Here is a 16,853-nt window from a genome sequence, read left to right on the forward strand (position 1 = left end):
GTACTTCCATTTATCAGTTGGTAATGTTTTATTTTATAAATAACAATATACATATATATATATATATGTATATATATATTTCAAAATTCAACTTAGATATATAAGCTGAAAATTCTTATAATTTCCATCAAAAATGCAATACCTTTCCCCAAATGAAAATCATAGTTTTTAACCTATAAGTAATGCCGTAAACCCGAGACACATTTTTTTTTTTGAGAAACACGAGCTACATTTGGGAAGGTTAATTGTAACAACTTTTTTTTTTAAAAAAGGTTAATTGTAACAACTTGTTTGACGGTTCTTCTCATTTTTTTCTCGTTCTATTGACATAAAAGTTATACTTATGCTCTTTTCAAAACGATTATTGACATAAAATTGAGACTGGCACATGGTAGGTTAAAAACAGAAGCTATAATAGTTGAAGCATGATTGACAAAAAAAACTTGTAGTATAATTCTATCTTCTTCAAATGTATAACACAATATATTGTGTAGAAGACATTAAATCATCATTATGATATTCAAGTCAAAATATAAATTCATAAATCATCCGTGAATGTTTCATCATTATTTCTTTGTTTTTCTTCAAAGTTAAGTCATATGTTCGTTTTGTTCATCATCGTTCACTGCAAGAATTTTAACTGAATTTCATTGCACGTTTTAAAGAAAAGATCTGTATACAATAAATTAATAAGTAATCAAATGTAAAACTTTAAGTTTCGAATCATCTATCAATTTAACGGAGCCGTGAAACATTTGATGTATTTTTTATAACATCGTTCTTTTATAACATCACAATGTATTATTTATTTATTTGACTCTTTTCTACACTACCTTGCAGGGATATTTCCTCTTTTAAAAGAAGTATTATTGTACAGTATCAACGCAATATTTATTATTTAAAATGTTCACTTTTGTTAAACCTATCAAACTGGGAATTAAATCAAAATTCCAAGAAACACTTGTTTAAATATACAAAGAGACTTCAGTTCAAAAAAAAAAAATATATACAAAGAGACTTACGATTATCTTTTTCGTATTTCACTCTTAATAAATAAGTACAATTTGGTGTTTTGAATTTGTGTGCATGATCTCTATAGTAATTGCAAATCTCTAATAATTCTAATAATTGAATTAATTAAACAAAAAAAAGTAAAAAGAAGAGAGCTTTTAAATCGGCGAAAAGGAGATAAAAAGGCAAAATGTGAAAAAGGTGAAAGCTTTTTAAGGCGATTCCTTTTGCAGGGATTGCGTGTGAAAAACAGATATTTCGTTTTAAAAGGTAAAATCCATAAAAAGGAATAAATGAAACTTTTTCTTTTTTTCATTCACACGTTTTTTCTTGCGCGTCAGTTGCACTGCCTTTACCCGATCATCAACCACGAAAGCACATAAGTGATACACGCACTACTTTAAACGCGTGAATATTTTGGTCTCATTTCTCTGACTAGATTCAACTTTTTCTTGCGTCATCAGAAACTCCTTTATTAGTTGGTACCTTTCTTTTTAGTTTTGTCCACACTCATCTGAAAGTAACAACTATTTGTTTTTGCCATAATGTTTAATTAGTTACATCAAATATCAGTGCCTAATATTTTCATTGAAAAGTTAGTTCTTAACCGTATAGCAAATTACAAACATAAAAATGTCTACCTTCCAGATGAACTCGCAGACACAATTATAAAAATTTATTAATAAATTCTTCAAATCTGTTAATTATAGTAACACAAAAGATTACTTTGATTCCCTTGTTTATTTGGTGAAAGAAGTTTTTCATTGAAGTGTTTAAAAGATGACACTGAAAAATTTGGTACTCTACTTTTTAGCACCTAGTCTGAGTTTCTTTTTCTCTGTCAAAACAAATATTTTAGGCATACAGATTACAAATATTGTTGGATGTTTATTATGGTCTTAAAAAAGGAAGAAACTCAATATTCAAACCAAGTTAATATGACTTTGAGGTCTTTGTCCCATTATAGTTGCAGACACAAAGGGTACCACCGTAACTTCAACTACAACATTTGGCGTCCAATAATTTCAAATATATTATAGGGCATTGATGAGCTCTGAGAAGTTCTTGTGAAGCAGATGATCCGATCTTTCCTTTTCTTCACCAATTTTCTTCTTTCACACAGAAGCAGATACTCTGCAAATCCACAGTAACTCAAGAAGAGATAGACGTAGACAGAACTAAAAAAGTCTTCCATTTCTTTTTTTTTGCCTTTCTGTTGATCGCTTTTATTTATCTGTAATTAAAAAGCCATCTTTTGTGTTGATCCTTTCTGCATTATTTTCTTCCTCTTCTTTTCTTATTGGTCGGTCCAAGAAACTCCTTATGCAAAGGTTTCTTCTAAATAAAGAAAAAAACAAAGGCGAGAAAAATAGAAAGAAACACAACAAAGAAGACTTTCTTGTTCTCGTGTGTTTGTTGAGAGTTATTTTTTCTAGTTTATTGAGATGAGAGCAGATTTGATTACAATACAGCAAACGCTGACGCCGGAAGCAGCGTCTGTTCTCAACCAGTCCATCGCAGAGGCGACACGTCGCAACCACGGCCACACGACGCCTCTCCACGTGGCGGCCACGCTCTTGTCATCCTCCTCTGGCTTCCTCCGACAGGCTTGCATCAAATCCCACCCAAACTCCTCTCACCCACTCCAGTGCCGAGCTCTCGAGCTCTGTTTCAGCGTCGCACTCGAACGCCTCCCTACTACCACTTCTTCTCCGTCGCAAACGCAGGAGACGCCGCTGCTCTCAAACGCTCTGACCGCGGCTTTAAAACGCGCTCAGGCTCATCAGCGTCGCGGTTGCCCCGAGCAGCAGCAGCAACCGCTTTTGGCGGTTAAAGTCGAGCTCGAGCAGCTCATCATCTCGATTCTTGATGACCCGAGCGTGAGCCGGGTCATGCGCGAGGCTAGCTTCTCTAGCCCCGCTGTTAAATCCGCGATCGAGCAGTCGCTTTTTGGTAACTCGAGAAAAGCCGGAACCGTTAACCAATCTGGAATTGGGTTCGGTTATCGACCGGTACCGGTACCGGTTAACCGGAATCCATACCTCAATCCCCGGTTTCAGCAAAACAACCGCTCAGGTCAGCAGAGCACAGACGAAGCTAAACGTGTCGCGGAGGTGATGACCCGGACCCGGAAGAGAAACCCGGTTCTCGTCGGCGAGTCGGAGCCTCGAGTTCTCGTGGAAGAGATTCTCGGGAAGATCGAGAGCGGCGAGTTGCTTCGCGACTTCCAGGTGATCCGGTTAGAGAAGGAGTTAGCTAGGTTTGGTGAAATCTCCGGTTTAGTGGAGAACCGGTTAGGTAACTCGAAGTTAACCGGTGGTGTTGTTATCGATCTCGGCGATTTGAAGTGGTTAGCGGGGAATGGTGGCGGAGGAGGAGCTGTTGCGGAGATGAGGAAGCTTTTGGAGAGATACAAAGGAAGGTTGTGTTTCATTGGTACGGCCACTTGTGAGACTTATCTACGTTGTCAAGTTTATTACCCTTCGATGGAGAATGATTGCGATCTTCAAGCGATTCCGATCGCTGCTAAATCGCCTCTTCCGACCATGTTCCAAAGGTTTGTCTTTTTTTTTTTTTTTTTTTTCAGTTGAGCTCATAAATTAGACCAAAGTTTCAATTTTTAGTTTTTTGTTTTGTCCAGGCTTGCGAGCAGTAATATCATCTCAAAGGAATTAATAATATCTCCGACAAGAAGCATTCAGATTCCGACAGGAAAAATGAGCTGCTGCTCTCGGTGTTTGCGGAGTTATGAGAACGACGTGGCGAAATTGGAAAATTCCTTAACCGGAAATAACCGGTCGGTCTTGCCACAGTGGCTGCAGAACGCTAAAGGCGATGACGTAGGTTACAAGAAACTTGTAAGTTTTTATTGATAAAGTTGCTTTCAACACAAGTAAGAAACAAGAATGTGAAAATTGAAAATTTTAATATATATATTTTTTTCTTGTAGACGAAAGATCAAGAGACTGTGGAGTTACAGAAGAAATGGAACGACTTGTGTTTGCGTTTACATCCAAAACCAAACTCAAGATCGGACATAACTCCACCAGGGAGTCCGGTCGGCACAGATTTGGTTCTTGGACGGTCCAACAGAGTTGTATCCTCACCAGACAAGAAGACTGGAGATTCGTTCGATATCGATTTATTCAAGAAGCTACTAAAGGGCTTAGCTAAAAGCGTTTGGTGGCAGCACGACGCAGCTTCTTCAGTAGCATCAGCCATTGCAGAACACAAACACGGAAACGGGAAGTCAAAGGGAGATATTTGGTTGATGTTCACTGGTCCAGACCGAACCGGGAAGACCAAAATGGCGTCAGCCTTATCAGATCTTGTCTCGGGAACCGAACCCATAACCATTAGCCTCGGTTCTGGTTCAAGGACCGACGACGGTTTAAACCTCCGTGGTAAAACGGCGTTGGATAGATTAGCGGAAACGGTTAGGAGAAACCCGTTTGCGGTTATTGTAATGGAAGACATAGACGAAGCTGATGTGTTGCTGCGTAACAACGTGAAGCTAGCGATGGAACGTGGGAGGATATTCGATTCGTATGGGCGAGAGGTTAGTCTTGGTAACGTTATTATCATCCTCACCGCGAACTCATCGCTAGGTTTAGCTGAAAACGTTGCTCCCATCGACGAAGCAAGACTAGAGAGTCTTGTTGTGAGCAGAGGATGGAAGCTGAGGCTGTCTGTTTGCAGAACCCGGAAACGAAAACCGAACTGGCTTTGTAGTGACCAGGCGAAGCAGAGGAAGGAGATATGTTTTGATCTGAACGAAGCGGCTGAGTTTGATTCGTCTAGTGATGTAACGGTGGAGAATGATCAAGAAGATGGTAGTAGCTTTGTGCACACGCTAGTGGCTTTAGCTGACGATGCTATAATCTTTAGACCTGTTGATTTTGGTTTGATCAAGAACAAGACCGCAGAGTCTTTGAAGAAACGTCTCTCTAATGGGGATGGAATAACGGTGGAGACTGAATACGATGCTTTGGAGAGAATAGCCGGTGCGATTTGGCTCAGCAAGATTAGCTTAGAGGAATGGCTTGATGAAGCAATGGGTTCGAGCTTGAATAGTGTTAAGTCTCGAGTGTATTCTTTGGAAGATTCTGTGGTTAGGATTGAGCTAGAAGATGATATGAGTGGTCGACTCTCCGGAGGTTATCTTCCGAGTAGTGTAACAACGGTGGTCGTTTAAGTTTTCCTTTTTTTTTGTCCCAGTAAAGGGTAAATTCGTAATTATAAGAGTTGGTAAGGGGAAAAGTTGTAAATTCTATTATCTCCAAACCGTTTTTGGCGGGGAGGGAAAAAGTTCGGTAATATATTAAACAGTAAAAACAGTAAAAAAGAGGTTATGAAAAAGGTTAATGTTTATATTATCTAGAATCAACGGCTGATAATAATTGAGAGGCTTTTATAGCCTTATATAAAAATCGACATTTCCACACAAAACAATCAAATAAAGATATTAGTTAAATAAATATAGATCTTATAGGGGATATAGTGGATTTTAATTTATTCATTCAAGGGTAAATTTGATTTTTCTTTCGTATGTTTCTTCTTGGAGTTTAGTGGAATATATTATAGTCTCTTAGCATATCGAATTTAAAGAAATTATACTGTATTATAGTATTTTGTAAATACAGAGGACATTGATTTCAGTAGAAAGTTGTACTTTTTAAATATTAGGTGGGTTCGGCTAGTATGTGGTTTGTCTTTATTTCACCTTTTTAGAATGAAAGCAGCAAATCCAACCACTCTCATGGACCAAATATTTATTAAAAACGCAACTCATATTCTTTTATGCATTTATAATAACTACTCCCTCCGTTCCTGAAAGTAAGATTTTCTACAGTTTTCACGTTTATTAAAACTATAATAAATACTGGTAATTTTAGTTTATTATTTATCTTTTATACAATTTTCAACAACTATCTACCAATAAAATTTAACCAGTTCAAATATTTACAATTAATGATCTATACAAAAGTACCTTAAAAATATAGAAAATATATCTTTGTGGAACAAAAATAAAATCCAAAAAATCCTACTTTCAAGAGCGGAGGGAGTATATATCTATTTTATTGGAAACTTATCTTTCGAAATAAGCTTTTGGGCTAAAACAAAGTAGTGATAAATGAGAGTACATTTTTTGAGAACCGGTTTTAGTGATCAATCATATTAATCCTAGGAAGATTGATAGTGTTTCTTACTTGATAGTTGATACTAAACTCAAATAACATGTACAGAAGTTTTTCTAGTGAATGCTATATTGACAACAGGATTTGTAATTTGCATGTTTTTTTGGGTGCAAATGTTAAAAGTACTTTGCATGTTTCATATTGCCTAGGGTTTAAATTAAGATTTCGAGTAACATCTTGACTTTGAGTTTATATTTCATTGGAATTTAACCCGTCTCTGAGTTCCACTTGCGGTCAATACGCGATTTAGAGACTTGTGACTTCAAAACAAAGTTGAACACTACCAAACCAGCTTTGACGAACGTGTTCAAAAACTCAAAATGTATAGCGGTCGGTCTGACCACGCGTAGTGATCGGTCCTTTTGTGCTCTTGAGGTCATAATTTGATTTTATCATTTATGACCATTTATTCAAAGCTTCAACCTACAAACCGGTCAACCACCGATCATAAATTTGAACCTAACCAACGTACGATAACAATTAAACGACTAAGACACTTGGTCTAGTGATCTAAACTACATGATGCTATGGCTTTCCATGTTCAATTTAGACTGCTATATTGAATTTAAAATTACATCAGGCATATCCACAAACTTATTATAAGTAATCAAGAACATTTAAAAGCCTACCTAATTTCTTATAGCTATCATGAAAGCAGTAGTTACAATCTCTTTCATATAAGTTGATTCTTGTGTACAAAACTTTTTATAGCTAAATCTACCGCTTAACAACAATGTGCAGGGCAAGTGATTTCACATGGTCAATATGCCTATATTTATATTTTATTGGATTTCTCCATTAAATTTTCACACCATTTTCAATTTATGTATTGTAGTAACAGTACATCTAGTGAAAATGAATCTCCTGCCGAGATTGCATATATCCGTAAATCGTAATGATACTTTAGTGGTTTAAAACTCTGATAGACCGCTTACTAAGTTCACAAAAAGATGATATTTTCTGAGTTACTCCAAAAACTTTATTTTGCTGTAATGTTCATGAATTGTTTTTGGCTTTTACAAAAATAACTCAGGTTCCCTGGTAGACACTTGAAGACAAAGCTTTCAAAAGTGTTTTTTCCTTAGCCTTTTAGATATATATATTAGTAATATTTAGGAGTGGAGATAAGGCTGAAGTATTGTGGTACTTAGTGTATACATGATTAAAAGCATATCCAACTAGATTAGGACCCGCCCTAAAGGGCGGAAATTGATTTGTCAAATTTCAATTAATAATATATGGTATATATAATATGTGTATATAATATTATATATATTTTGTGTAATATTTATATATATACATATTAGACATATATATAATATTTTATTAAATATATATAGAATTCAAAAGTATATAATAAATTTTGAAAATTTAAAAACATTTTAAATGGGTTATCTGAACCCGAACCGAACCCGTAAAGATCTGAACCAAACCCAAACCGAAATTTAAAAATATCCGAATGGGGCTGAAATCTTTGACCCCGAAAACCCGAAACCCGAATGGACTGAACCGAAACCCGAATGGCTACCCGAACGCCCAGTCCTAGATCTAATTATATTAAGAGATTAACCAAAAATATTATAAAAGTGTTATTGGTTAGGTTTAACTAATCTATGTTGGTTAAGATTTGGTTTAATTTAAGTTGGTAGGTTGCATTGTATAGGAGACATCATATATTCTAGCAACAATTATGAAAGAGTCCAAAATTTAAATGAGAACTTCAAATAGTAGATAATCCCTAAATTAATAGATTAGATACCTTTACGATATTATAAAAATATGGATTTGTTTGAAATAAAGCAGCTCGTAACCTAATTATTGACAACAAATAATTAAGCGGATATACTTTACTATTAATTTCAAAGAATAGGAGTTTAGCCAAAGAGAAGCACTAGAACAAGTAGAAGACAAACCAAAACATGCCTTTATATCATCCGATTATTTAGATATATAAAATAGACCTTATTGTCTCTCTACCTTTTCGGTGGATTTACATCATAGTTAAACATATCATCAGCTGAAAGTAAGAACAAGGCATGAGGCACTCTAGTATAGAAAACTCTTAAATATTAAACTAGATTCAGTTTATCTCACACAAAAGATTCATCATGCACCATGCCAATACTTGATATTGAAGTGAAAAAGAAATCCATAATAACAGCAATGTTATAGTGTAACTGTAATTGAAAAATCTTCAAGTGGAAAATAAAATAATGAGCAAATGCTGCAACTTTACTCAAAGACCTATTTCATGTTTTATATATTTAACTTTTTCTTTATTTGTTTTAAATATATCCTATGAAAAGGACGTGAAGATAATGATTTACGAATATAAGTATGTATTTATAAGTATTATAACAAAAAGGGATCCCAGATCTCCACCTTACATGATTGAAACCTAATGTCGAATTTGAGCTTTTTGGAAAGGGGACATGAAATTAACTTTTGTAGTCAGCAACTATACATTTAGGTACAACTGCCATGGCATCTCTTGAAATATGCATGCGATGTATATATATTGTGTAGCTCATCTTTAACAATTAACAATCATATTGACTTGCAAAATAACTATTTAATTGCTGACTAAAAGAATAGAATAACTATTCAGCTAGAATGCATTTTCTCCATTTCAGAAAAGAATGTTTAAGGCCATATATATAACCATTTTTACGTCTGTCGACAATATCATTAAAGCTAATGCATATAACTGATATAATTAACTGCATGTGCACAAGATCACTAATTTATACTGTATTATTTGGGAGTCGAAATTTCTAGAAAGATGCTTAACAAGTAATATATTTAAAAGACTTTTTAAATCGTCTGCTCAGAATCCATCATTACCTTGAGCCGGTCCTGTTGCCAATATGTAAAGAAAATCCAATATGTATGCAATGTAATCCTGTAATGTGTAGATTGTGATTTGATCCGACATCTCAGTCAATAAAAAACGAAATTAGACGTCCTAACTTTTTTCCATGGACCAAACGTTTCATTTGTGTTATATCTATAGATTATGTCAATATCAATAGACCTTTCTTTATACTTTTTATAAGAATTTTGCCCCAATAGCAATATGCAAAACATGTTAAGAAAACAACCGTTTTCGTACCATGCATTTTGTTTCTCAACGCGGAATGAACCAAGACATAACAATATGCTACTCCTCTTGTAGGAAAATAAATAGAATATGCAACTCTTCTATGCGTAGAAATTCTAAGACGTCAACTTTGAAATGAAACTGTTAGTTCTGAAAACTACGTCAGAGATATAACAATCATATATTAAAACACATCCGGCAGCTTTGAATATGCAAAACATGCTCAAGAAAATAACTGTTTTTCTTGCCGAACGGTTTCTAGACACAACAGTAACTAATACTGGCGTTATGATTTTAGAGGTATAGATATTTGCTATATGATTCAATATCCGTCAAAGGCAAGTGAAGCTATATATTGTTATGTTGTCCAAGTGTAGATTAAAAAAGATGTTAACGCAAAACAAATTAAGTCAGCTTCTTGTCTGGTTATTAAAATCAGTCAATCATCAGGCTCAGCAGAGAAATCAGGATCTTCAGGTTTCTTAAACCGAGGTCTCTGAGCTGCAATACCACGTCTTGTATTAGCTGCAAAACGTGAAGCCAAAACCATAACACCAATGTTCATTTTTGTTTTCGGACTCGACCCAACACACTCTTCTTCTTCTTCTTCTCCTCCTACTTCTACTTCCTTTTCTTCATCACTTTGATTTGATTCAACCGCAGTGAGATGACTCTCCATAGCTCTCCTCTTGTACCTGAGCCAAGCAGCTTGTATGAAGCAAGCAGCCCAATTCCTCCAATGATGAGAGTAGAATCTAAAAGTATGTTGAAGCTTCTTGCTGTGTAGCCTCCTAAACTGATTAGCAACAAACTTCAAATCTTCAGCTCGAAGAGCGAATGCTTCTACTTCAACCGAGGCCTTAACTGTTCTAGTAGAAGAAGGTAAGTTCAAGGTTGATTTTGGAAGTAAAGCCCAAGAAAGAAGCTCTTCGCCGCAGAAATCTCCAGGTCTTAGTATAATTGAGTTGAAGAAACCGGTTCTGCCTCCATTGGTTGTGGAACTCTCGAGTCTTCCTCTGATGATGAAGAGCATCTCTGTGATTAACTCACCTTCACGTACAAGGTATGTCCCTTCTGTACACAGAGAAGAAACCAGACGCTCGCATATTGCATCAAGCAGCTGATCATCCATTTGAGAGAAAAATGGAACCTGCATGATTCAAAGACGCACACATTTTTGGAGTTATTAGAAGTAGTAATAACACTTATGAGAGAACCTAGGCCTGCCGAACCGAAACCGGAATGTTGGGTTTTCGGTTCATGTTGGTTAGGAGGTTTGCTTCGATTCAGCAATTTAAGAAAAAGTGGTTTTTGGTTAGCTAATCTGATAGTTCGGTTTTCTAAAAAATAAGAAATGAAGCAAACTATACCAATTTTAACAAAAATTCTGAACCGAACTAACCAAAATCTGAACCGAAATAACCGAACTTAACCGAACTTTTTCGATTTTGAACCAATTTAAACTGAATTCAAAAGCTTTGGTTAAGTTTGGTATAGATTTTTGAAACCGAACTAATCGAAAACCAAACTTTTTAGGTTCAATTCAGTGAGATTTTGGCTGAACCAAACTAATCGAATTCCGAACTAACCATCCGAAAAAACCCCCAACTAACTGAACCTGCAGGCCTAAGAGCAACTATTGCAGCTAGTTTCCAAAAATAAAACCAGGCCAAACTCTGGACTGTAAAGTTAAACCAATTGTAATGAAAAAAAAAACTTACTCTTCTAACAAGGTCTAAGCATAGGTGACGTTGAATGTCACGGCGAAGATCAGTGGGTAAACTTTGTAGGAGAATCTCTTCGTCCACTCCCTTTGTCGCAAGCCACTTATACTGCTCATATCTCCTCACACGGTTTCTCAAATCTTCAGGAAGCTGTCGATGTCTCATCCACTCCTCAGTGTCTCTCTTCTTCAGTCTCCATTCCTCAAGCCGTACAGTCAAAGATTGCAAATATGTCTAACAAACAAATCAAGAAACATAACACTAACAGTTAGAGACTTGTTCAACCAACCATGCTAGTGGAAGTCAAGAATCCATACCTGCATGTTCCCAATGAGATGAGCAAAGAGGACAAGTCCAAAGATTGCAATAAGCACAGCAAACGTGGTTTCACCATGAACGTGCTCGTGGACAAGTTCTGTCCATAAGAACTGAGATACGATAATAAAACATCAGAAACTTGTAACAGAATTTTGACATGTAAAGTTTTGATGATTTTACCTAAGCTGTTGCAGTCCCCACCACAAACAGTAGAAATACCTCTCGCTAAAGTTCGAAGACAAAACCTTCTTAGTGATTGCATTCTCGAACATCCCATACTTGAACTCCCCCTTCCGTGCATCGCAGAGTTTAAACACTTTTGTGACATTAGCCCATTGTAGCTGCCTAGCGTCATAGAGTGAATCACAATCTAGGTAATATAGATAACAATTGACTCCATCAGATTCTTTGTTGCATCTTGATTTCCAGCATGATGTGTATCTATCAAATGATAATATATACCAAGCTGCACCAAGCACCTGCACCAAAACAAAAACCAGCTTAGAGCTATGTTTACCTATTATAATCAATCACCAGTGTTCTAAAAATTGGTCTAAGACCGAACAAAACGATTTTTAAAAAATTATCGGTTTAGGCGCTCAAAAAAATCGGTCTAGGCGCCCGCCGAAGGAAAGGGATACATACATGACTAGCTAGCATGTATAGCAAGAGGTTATAAGCAGCTCCAGCCCAAGCAGTCTTTGTAACCACACCAGTAGCTTTAACGATCTGAGAGCTCAAAGGAATGATCAGATAGAATCTAGGTATGTACTGTAAAAGCACAATCAGAGCGAGATTGTTGTTGCTATGATCAAACCGGTAGATCCTCGTGGCCGGCATAACAAACCAGATAACCAACTGAGGAAGCGGCAGCGTCGCAACGAGATCAACGACGAAGTCAGACTTGAGATACCTCCAAGCGATAGCTTTAGTATCCATCACGAGCTCGCCTCTGCCGAACACTCTGGTGCTCGAGTTGGGAGCGACGAAACCCGTCCTGAACTTGACGAAAATGTGGAGCAGGTAGAAGAGGTCGGCGATGGTTCTGAAGAACGTGACGATGATTCTGAGGTTGGTGTCGGTTCTTGCGCAAGGGTAGTCTCTGTTTCCGCCGATGGCTGGGACGAAGAAGTATAGAGGGTCGATGAAGAGAGCGAGCATGCACGAGAGGATGAAGACCCAGTTCCATTTCAAGACGATCTCGCTTCCTGGATCGAGAATGGTCTTGTACCATGGGAGTTTAGAGGAGTTGTTGGACTTGTTGTTGTTGTTGTCAGTGTATCTAGTGATTCTATTGGCGGACAAGAGGTTATCAGGAGGTAAAGAGAGTTTGTATGATTTGGACATTTGATCATTCACTGGCCAGTTGCTTCCTTTACCATCTGAGTAGAACCTGCAAAAAAAATTAATCAAACAAATGTTTTTGATCTGGAGACTAAACCCTAAATAGTGATTAGGTATAATAAAAAAAGAACTCCACTTTTATGTATTATCAAAACAAAAAAAACAAGAGAAAGCTTAATATATGGGAAAAATAAAATTACATAAGAAGCTTGTCCTTCTTCAACTCCATTACAAGAAGAAGAAGAAGAAGCTGAAGATCGAGAGAAACAAAACGCTTTTTTGATTCAAATGAAGTTAAAGAAAGAGAAGTTTTATTTTCTTCTTACAAAACGCTTTCTTTGCCATTCTCTCTCACTCTCTCTCTCTCTCTCTAAATCTGAGGAAGCTCGTTGATTCGTCCTGGGAGGAATGAAAGGAGGGAATAACTGAGTCAGAGGACGAGTCAGAGAGCGTATCTTCTTTTGTTTTCTTTTGTGTTTCACCTTTTAAGAAAAAAAAAAAGAGAATCGGGAGTATATTTGTTTTCTTTTTGTCGGAATATTTGCCTCATCGATGTAAGGAGACGAGAAACTCAAACATGTTTGACCAGGTGAATTTAACTAGCTAATCAGAGAGTCATTTGTAGTGTAAATGATTTTGATGTGTACTTTCGTAATAAAACACTTTAATTAATAGCCATGTTGTTAGATCTAAGTCTTTAATAGCCTTGTTGTTAGATTTCAATTTTGATATCGCTCGGAAGATGACATAACTCATCATGTATGGCTACTGAAGCATGAACATGTTCAGAAGTGATATACTGGAACGACAGTCTCAACTCAAGTAAACTTTTATCATTATTTCAATTGAAGTCTCGTGTGGCTACCCCAACTGAATCTTATCAGAGGAAAGATGGAGAACTTTGCCAAGTGGTATTTTTGCTTACTAGTGAGAGCTAATTGGATTCTCTACAAAGTAGATAAGCCAAGAAGCAAACAGAGAAGCTGAGAGACATGAGGATGAAGAGCAAAGAGGTTACAGCTACATGGATCATGATAAGAGGGCTTTTAGAAAAACTTATATGACATAACTCCTGCAGCAAATAATAAGCTTCCAAGATTCCATAACGACTTCATGGGAACGGGAAAAAAAAAAACATTTCTGTTAATATTTACACACAATAAGAAAAAAGAAGAAGAAACAGACTTTCAATCTGTAAATGTTATCTTCACTTCTCTAAGATTGTTGATCCGAAATATACAATTAGGAAACCGACCTTTTCTAACACATAGGATCAAGAGCTTCCAAACACCGGTCATCGCCATCATCATAAATCAACTTAGCGTCTAGTCCAGTTCATTATAAATTCCTCATCACATCCTACAAGTGTTAAAAAAAACCCAACAAACTTTCAACAAACACGTATGACGAAGCTTTTAACATTCATTCATGTAAAGGAAGGACTAAAGAGACTTACGAGTAGGAACAATGGGAGTAAGGTCGATTTTAATCTTAAGTGCGTCGATATAAGCAAGAACATCTTCGTTTCCAGATGCCATAAAGACTCTCAAAACTCTCTCATTCAATTTCCCAGCTTTCAATATCCCCTAAAAACAATCAATCAGAAACACACCATCTACTAACTGTTTGATAGCTAAACCTGATGATTACTAACCAATCAATTACACATCAAATAAAGTATTCTGAGCCAAAGCTCTAAACTTTACACTGAATTCGAAAAAACCAGAACACACAACTGATCAAAAAGGAGAATTGAGATGAAGGGTCTTTCTTTTTTTGTTCATACCTCGAAGAGATCAAGGACGATGTGATCAGGAAGGTGCGATAGATCGTTGATGCGTGAGATGTTTAACACGGCGGCCTTGACGGTGAGGGAGAGCAGTGACGGAGGAGGAGGGTTTCTCATTCAATCAAGTCGAGACAGAGAGAGAGGGAAGGGAAGGGTTTGTTCCACACGAAACCTGCAAGTCTCCGACTCTTTTGATATGAGGTTTCGTCTGTTTCTCTTACAGAATCGTTTACTTCTGTTTTTCCGCGTTTGTCTATAAAACGCAAGGTACCGTCTCTGGGACGCGGCGTTTGTAGAAAGCGTTTGGGTATCTATACAAACGGGCTTTTAGCTAACGATGGGCCGAGATTAATAGAAAACAAACACTTGCTTTTGTTAAAAGGCTTATGAGTTGCAATCTCAAGCCTATTATGAGTTTATCTAAATCAGCAAACTGTAGAGTTGAAACAAAAGTAGAGAGAATATTTGTATGTTTATAGATTTTGTATACTTCTGAGGTGACTATGCAATCAATTGTTGGTAAACTCCATGGAAGGATTAAAGCGTTAATTTAAAAATATTTTATACGCTAGAAAATTGGTCAGTAACAAGTTAAGTATAAAACCGGTTAAGTAAAGTTGTAGTACTGGAAACAACTCTTTATGAGATTTGACCTAAATAAGTGTTCAAGTCCTTAACAAAATATGAAGGCTTCATTTGAATGGAATCATTTTCGGATGGTTTTGCTTAAAAGACATTATAATATTTTACAACTTTTTGATTGTATAGTTTTTATTTAGATGGACAGTTAAGTAAGGGTCTGGAATTTATTAGCAAAACAATAAATGTTATCTGTATAGCACATGGGGATTCTTTTCCTCTTTATCAGGTTCAATGTCTCATTAAAATATACTGCATCTCCTATGTATATGTGTATAGTGGCATTTTAATATTGTTTCGTGAGGAAGGTGTCCAATGCAGAAAATTTTCAACAATTGTCTCATCTCTTAAATTCAAATTTAGGTGGAATTGTTAAAGAATTTAAAACCATGCAATGACAAATTAGTGGTTACAAGAGTGTCGGAGATCTAACCCAAAAAGTTCATTGTCCCGTTGATCCCACCCTAAGATGTTTGTCATTATTTTCACATTAAAAGTATCACTCAGACTAAAAACAATGAGCTGATATGTGTGTTTTGTATGCTCTTGTGTATGACAGTATTATACCACTTTTATTATGTTGTGGCTCATGAGTTATTAGTTATTACCTCGTCGTTGCTCGTTACTCACAAATTCTATACATATATTATATGATTTAACTTGTTCATATATTAAATATTTTATTTTTATATAGATTTATTCAACCTGTTTCATGTAGATGAGCTTAATCGCTTTCTTTTGGAGTATTACTAGAGTATTAATATACATGTTTAAAAGTGTCCAAGCTTTCTTCCACATGCTAACATTACGATTTTGACATCTTTAGCATATGCAATACGGTGTTAGCAATCCTGTTACTACAGTCCATCTTTCGGGTTCAAGTTCCACCTAGTCAGCTTTTTTATAAAACAACGTGAGAAATAAAATAAAGAAAAAGCAATACTCTTTGGTCAAAAATAAAAATAATACTCTGCTGCTTTTTCAATTGAGGATTTGCATCATTCATCGAATTATAATTATTAATTAATTTAATAGAAAGAATTTTTTTTTTTTACAAAAGTAAGTAATGTCAACGTGTTGGATTGTGCAAACCAGCTTATTAAGAAAAAGGGCCACTCCGATAACTTGTATGTTTGTCTAATACCATGATTTTTATCAATGTTTTCAAAACAGTTACTTCTTTGTGGTTCTACAAAATAAATCTATGTAAATTTGGTTTTAGTTTACATATATATATTTTTAGTTATGATGTATTATAAGTTTTTAAAGTAGGAACGTGTAACACAAGGAAGAGCCGAATGGGTAAGTATCATGTTTGGCTAAAATTTAAATTTGTCATGTAAATAATTTTTAACACTTCATGTAGTTGTTATGTCAGTAACCTTGTTCTATTGATCAATAGGAGCAGGTGACCTCGAAAGAAAACATATAAAACCAAAATATAGAGGCAGCAAAATGTATATTTCATCAATAAAACAATAGAAAGTTTTAACTCTATACTATTACATCAACTTATTATTATTATTGGTCTCCTGATCAGTTTCTTACTTTTATAAAAGATTTTGAAATATTTAAATAATTAGGTAGAGTTTTGAAGGTTAAGGATATGTAATGAGACGTCAAAAGCGAGTGGACTTTCCTAACTATAACTTTTAAGACTATCGCAGAAACATTGAGAACCAGAACTTTTAGTGTCTAACATCTATATTTATAAAAATGCAAAAACAAAT

At 35.8% G+C, this 16,853-nt stretch overlaps 2 protein-coding genes and 1 pseudogene across 2 annotated transcripts; 1 reads left to right on the forward strand and 2 right to left on the reverse strand.

Moving 5' to 3' along the window:
• The first annotated feature begins 2,062 nt into the window (after window positions 1-2,062).
• Window positions 2,063-5,382, forward strand: LOC108854687 (protein SMAX1-LIKE 2). Its single transcript, XM_018628306.2, has 3 exons — window positions 2,063-3,568; window positions 3,653-3,869; window positions 3,962-5,382. Exons 1-3 carry the CDS (start codon window positions 2,457-2,459, stop codon window positions 5,204-5,206), a joined length of 2,574 nt encoding a protein of 857 aa, XP_018483808.2. The 5' UTR covers window positions 2,063-2,456; the 3' UTR covers window positions 5,207-5,382.
• A 4,147-nt stretch (window positions 5,383-9,529) lies between these two features.
• On the reverse strand, window positions 9,530-13,171 carry LOC130505353 (cyclic nucleotide-gated ion channel 17-like; annotated as a pseudogene).
• A 597-nt stretch (window positions 13,172-13,768) lies between these two features.
• Window positions 13,769-14,726, reverse strand: LOC108851779 (uncharacterized). Its single transcript, XM_018625248.2, has 3 exons — window positions 14,482-14,726; window positions 14,152-14,281; window positions 13,769-14,054 (listed from the first exon to the last, which is right to left on the reverse strand). Exons 1-3 carry the CDS (start codon window positions 14,599-14,601, stop codon window positions 14,014-14,016), a joined length of 291 nt encoding a protein of 96 aa, XP_018480750.1. The 5' UTR covers window positions 14,602-14,726; the 3' UTR covers window positions 13,769-14,013.
• Between the last annotated feature and the right edge of the window lie 2,127 nt (window positions 14,727-16,853).

Source organism: Raphanus sativus, unplaced genomic scaffold (genome assembly GCF_000801105.2).
Source record: "Raphanus sativus cultivar WK10039 unplaced genomic scaffold, ASM80110v3 Scaffold2198, whole genome shotgun sequence".
NCBI lineage: Eukaryota > Viridiplantae > Streptophyta > Magnoliopsida > Brassicales > Brassicaceae > Raphanus > Raphanus sativus.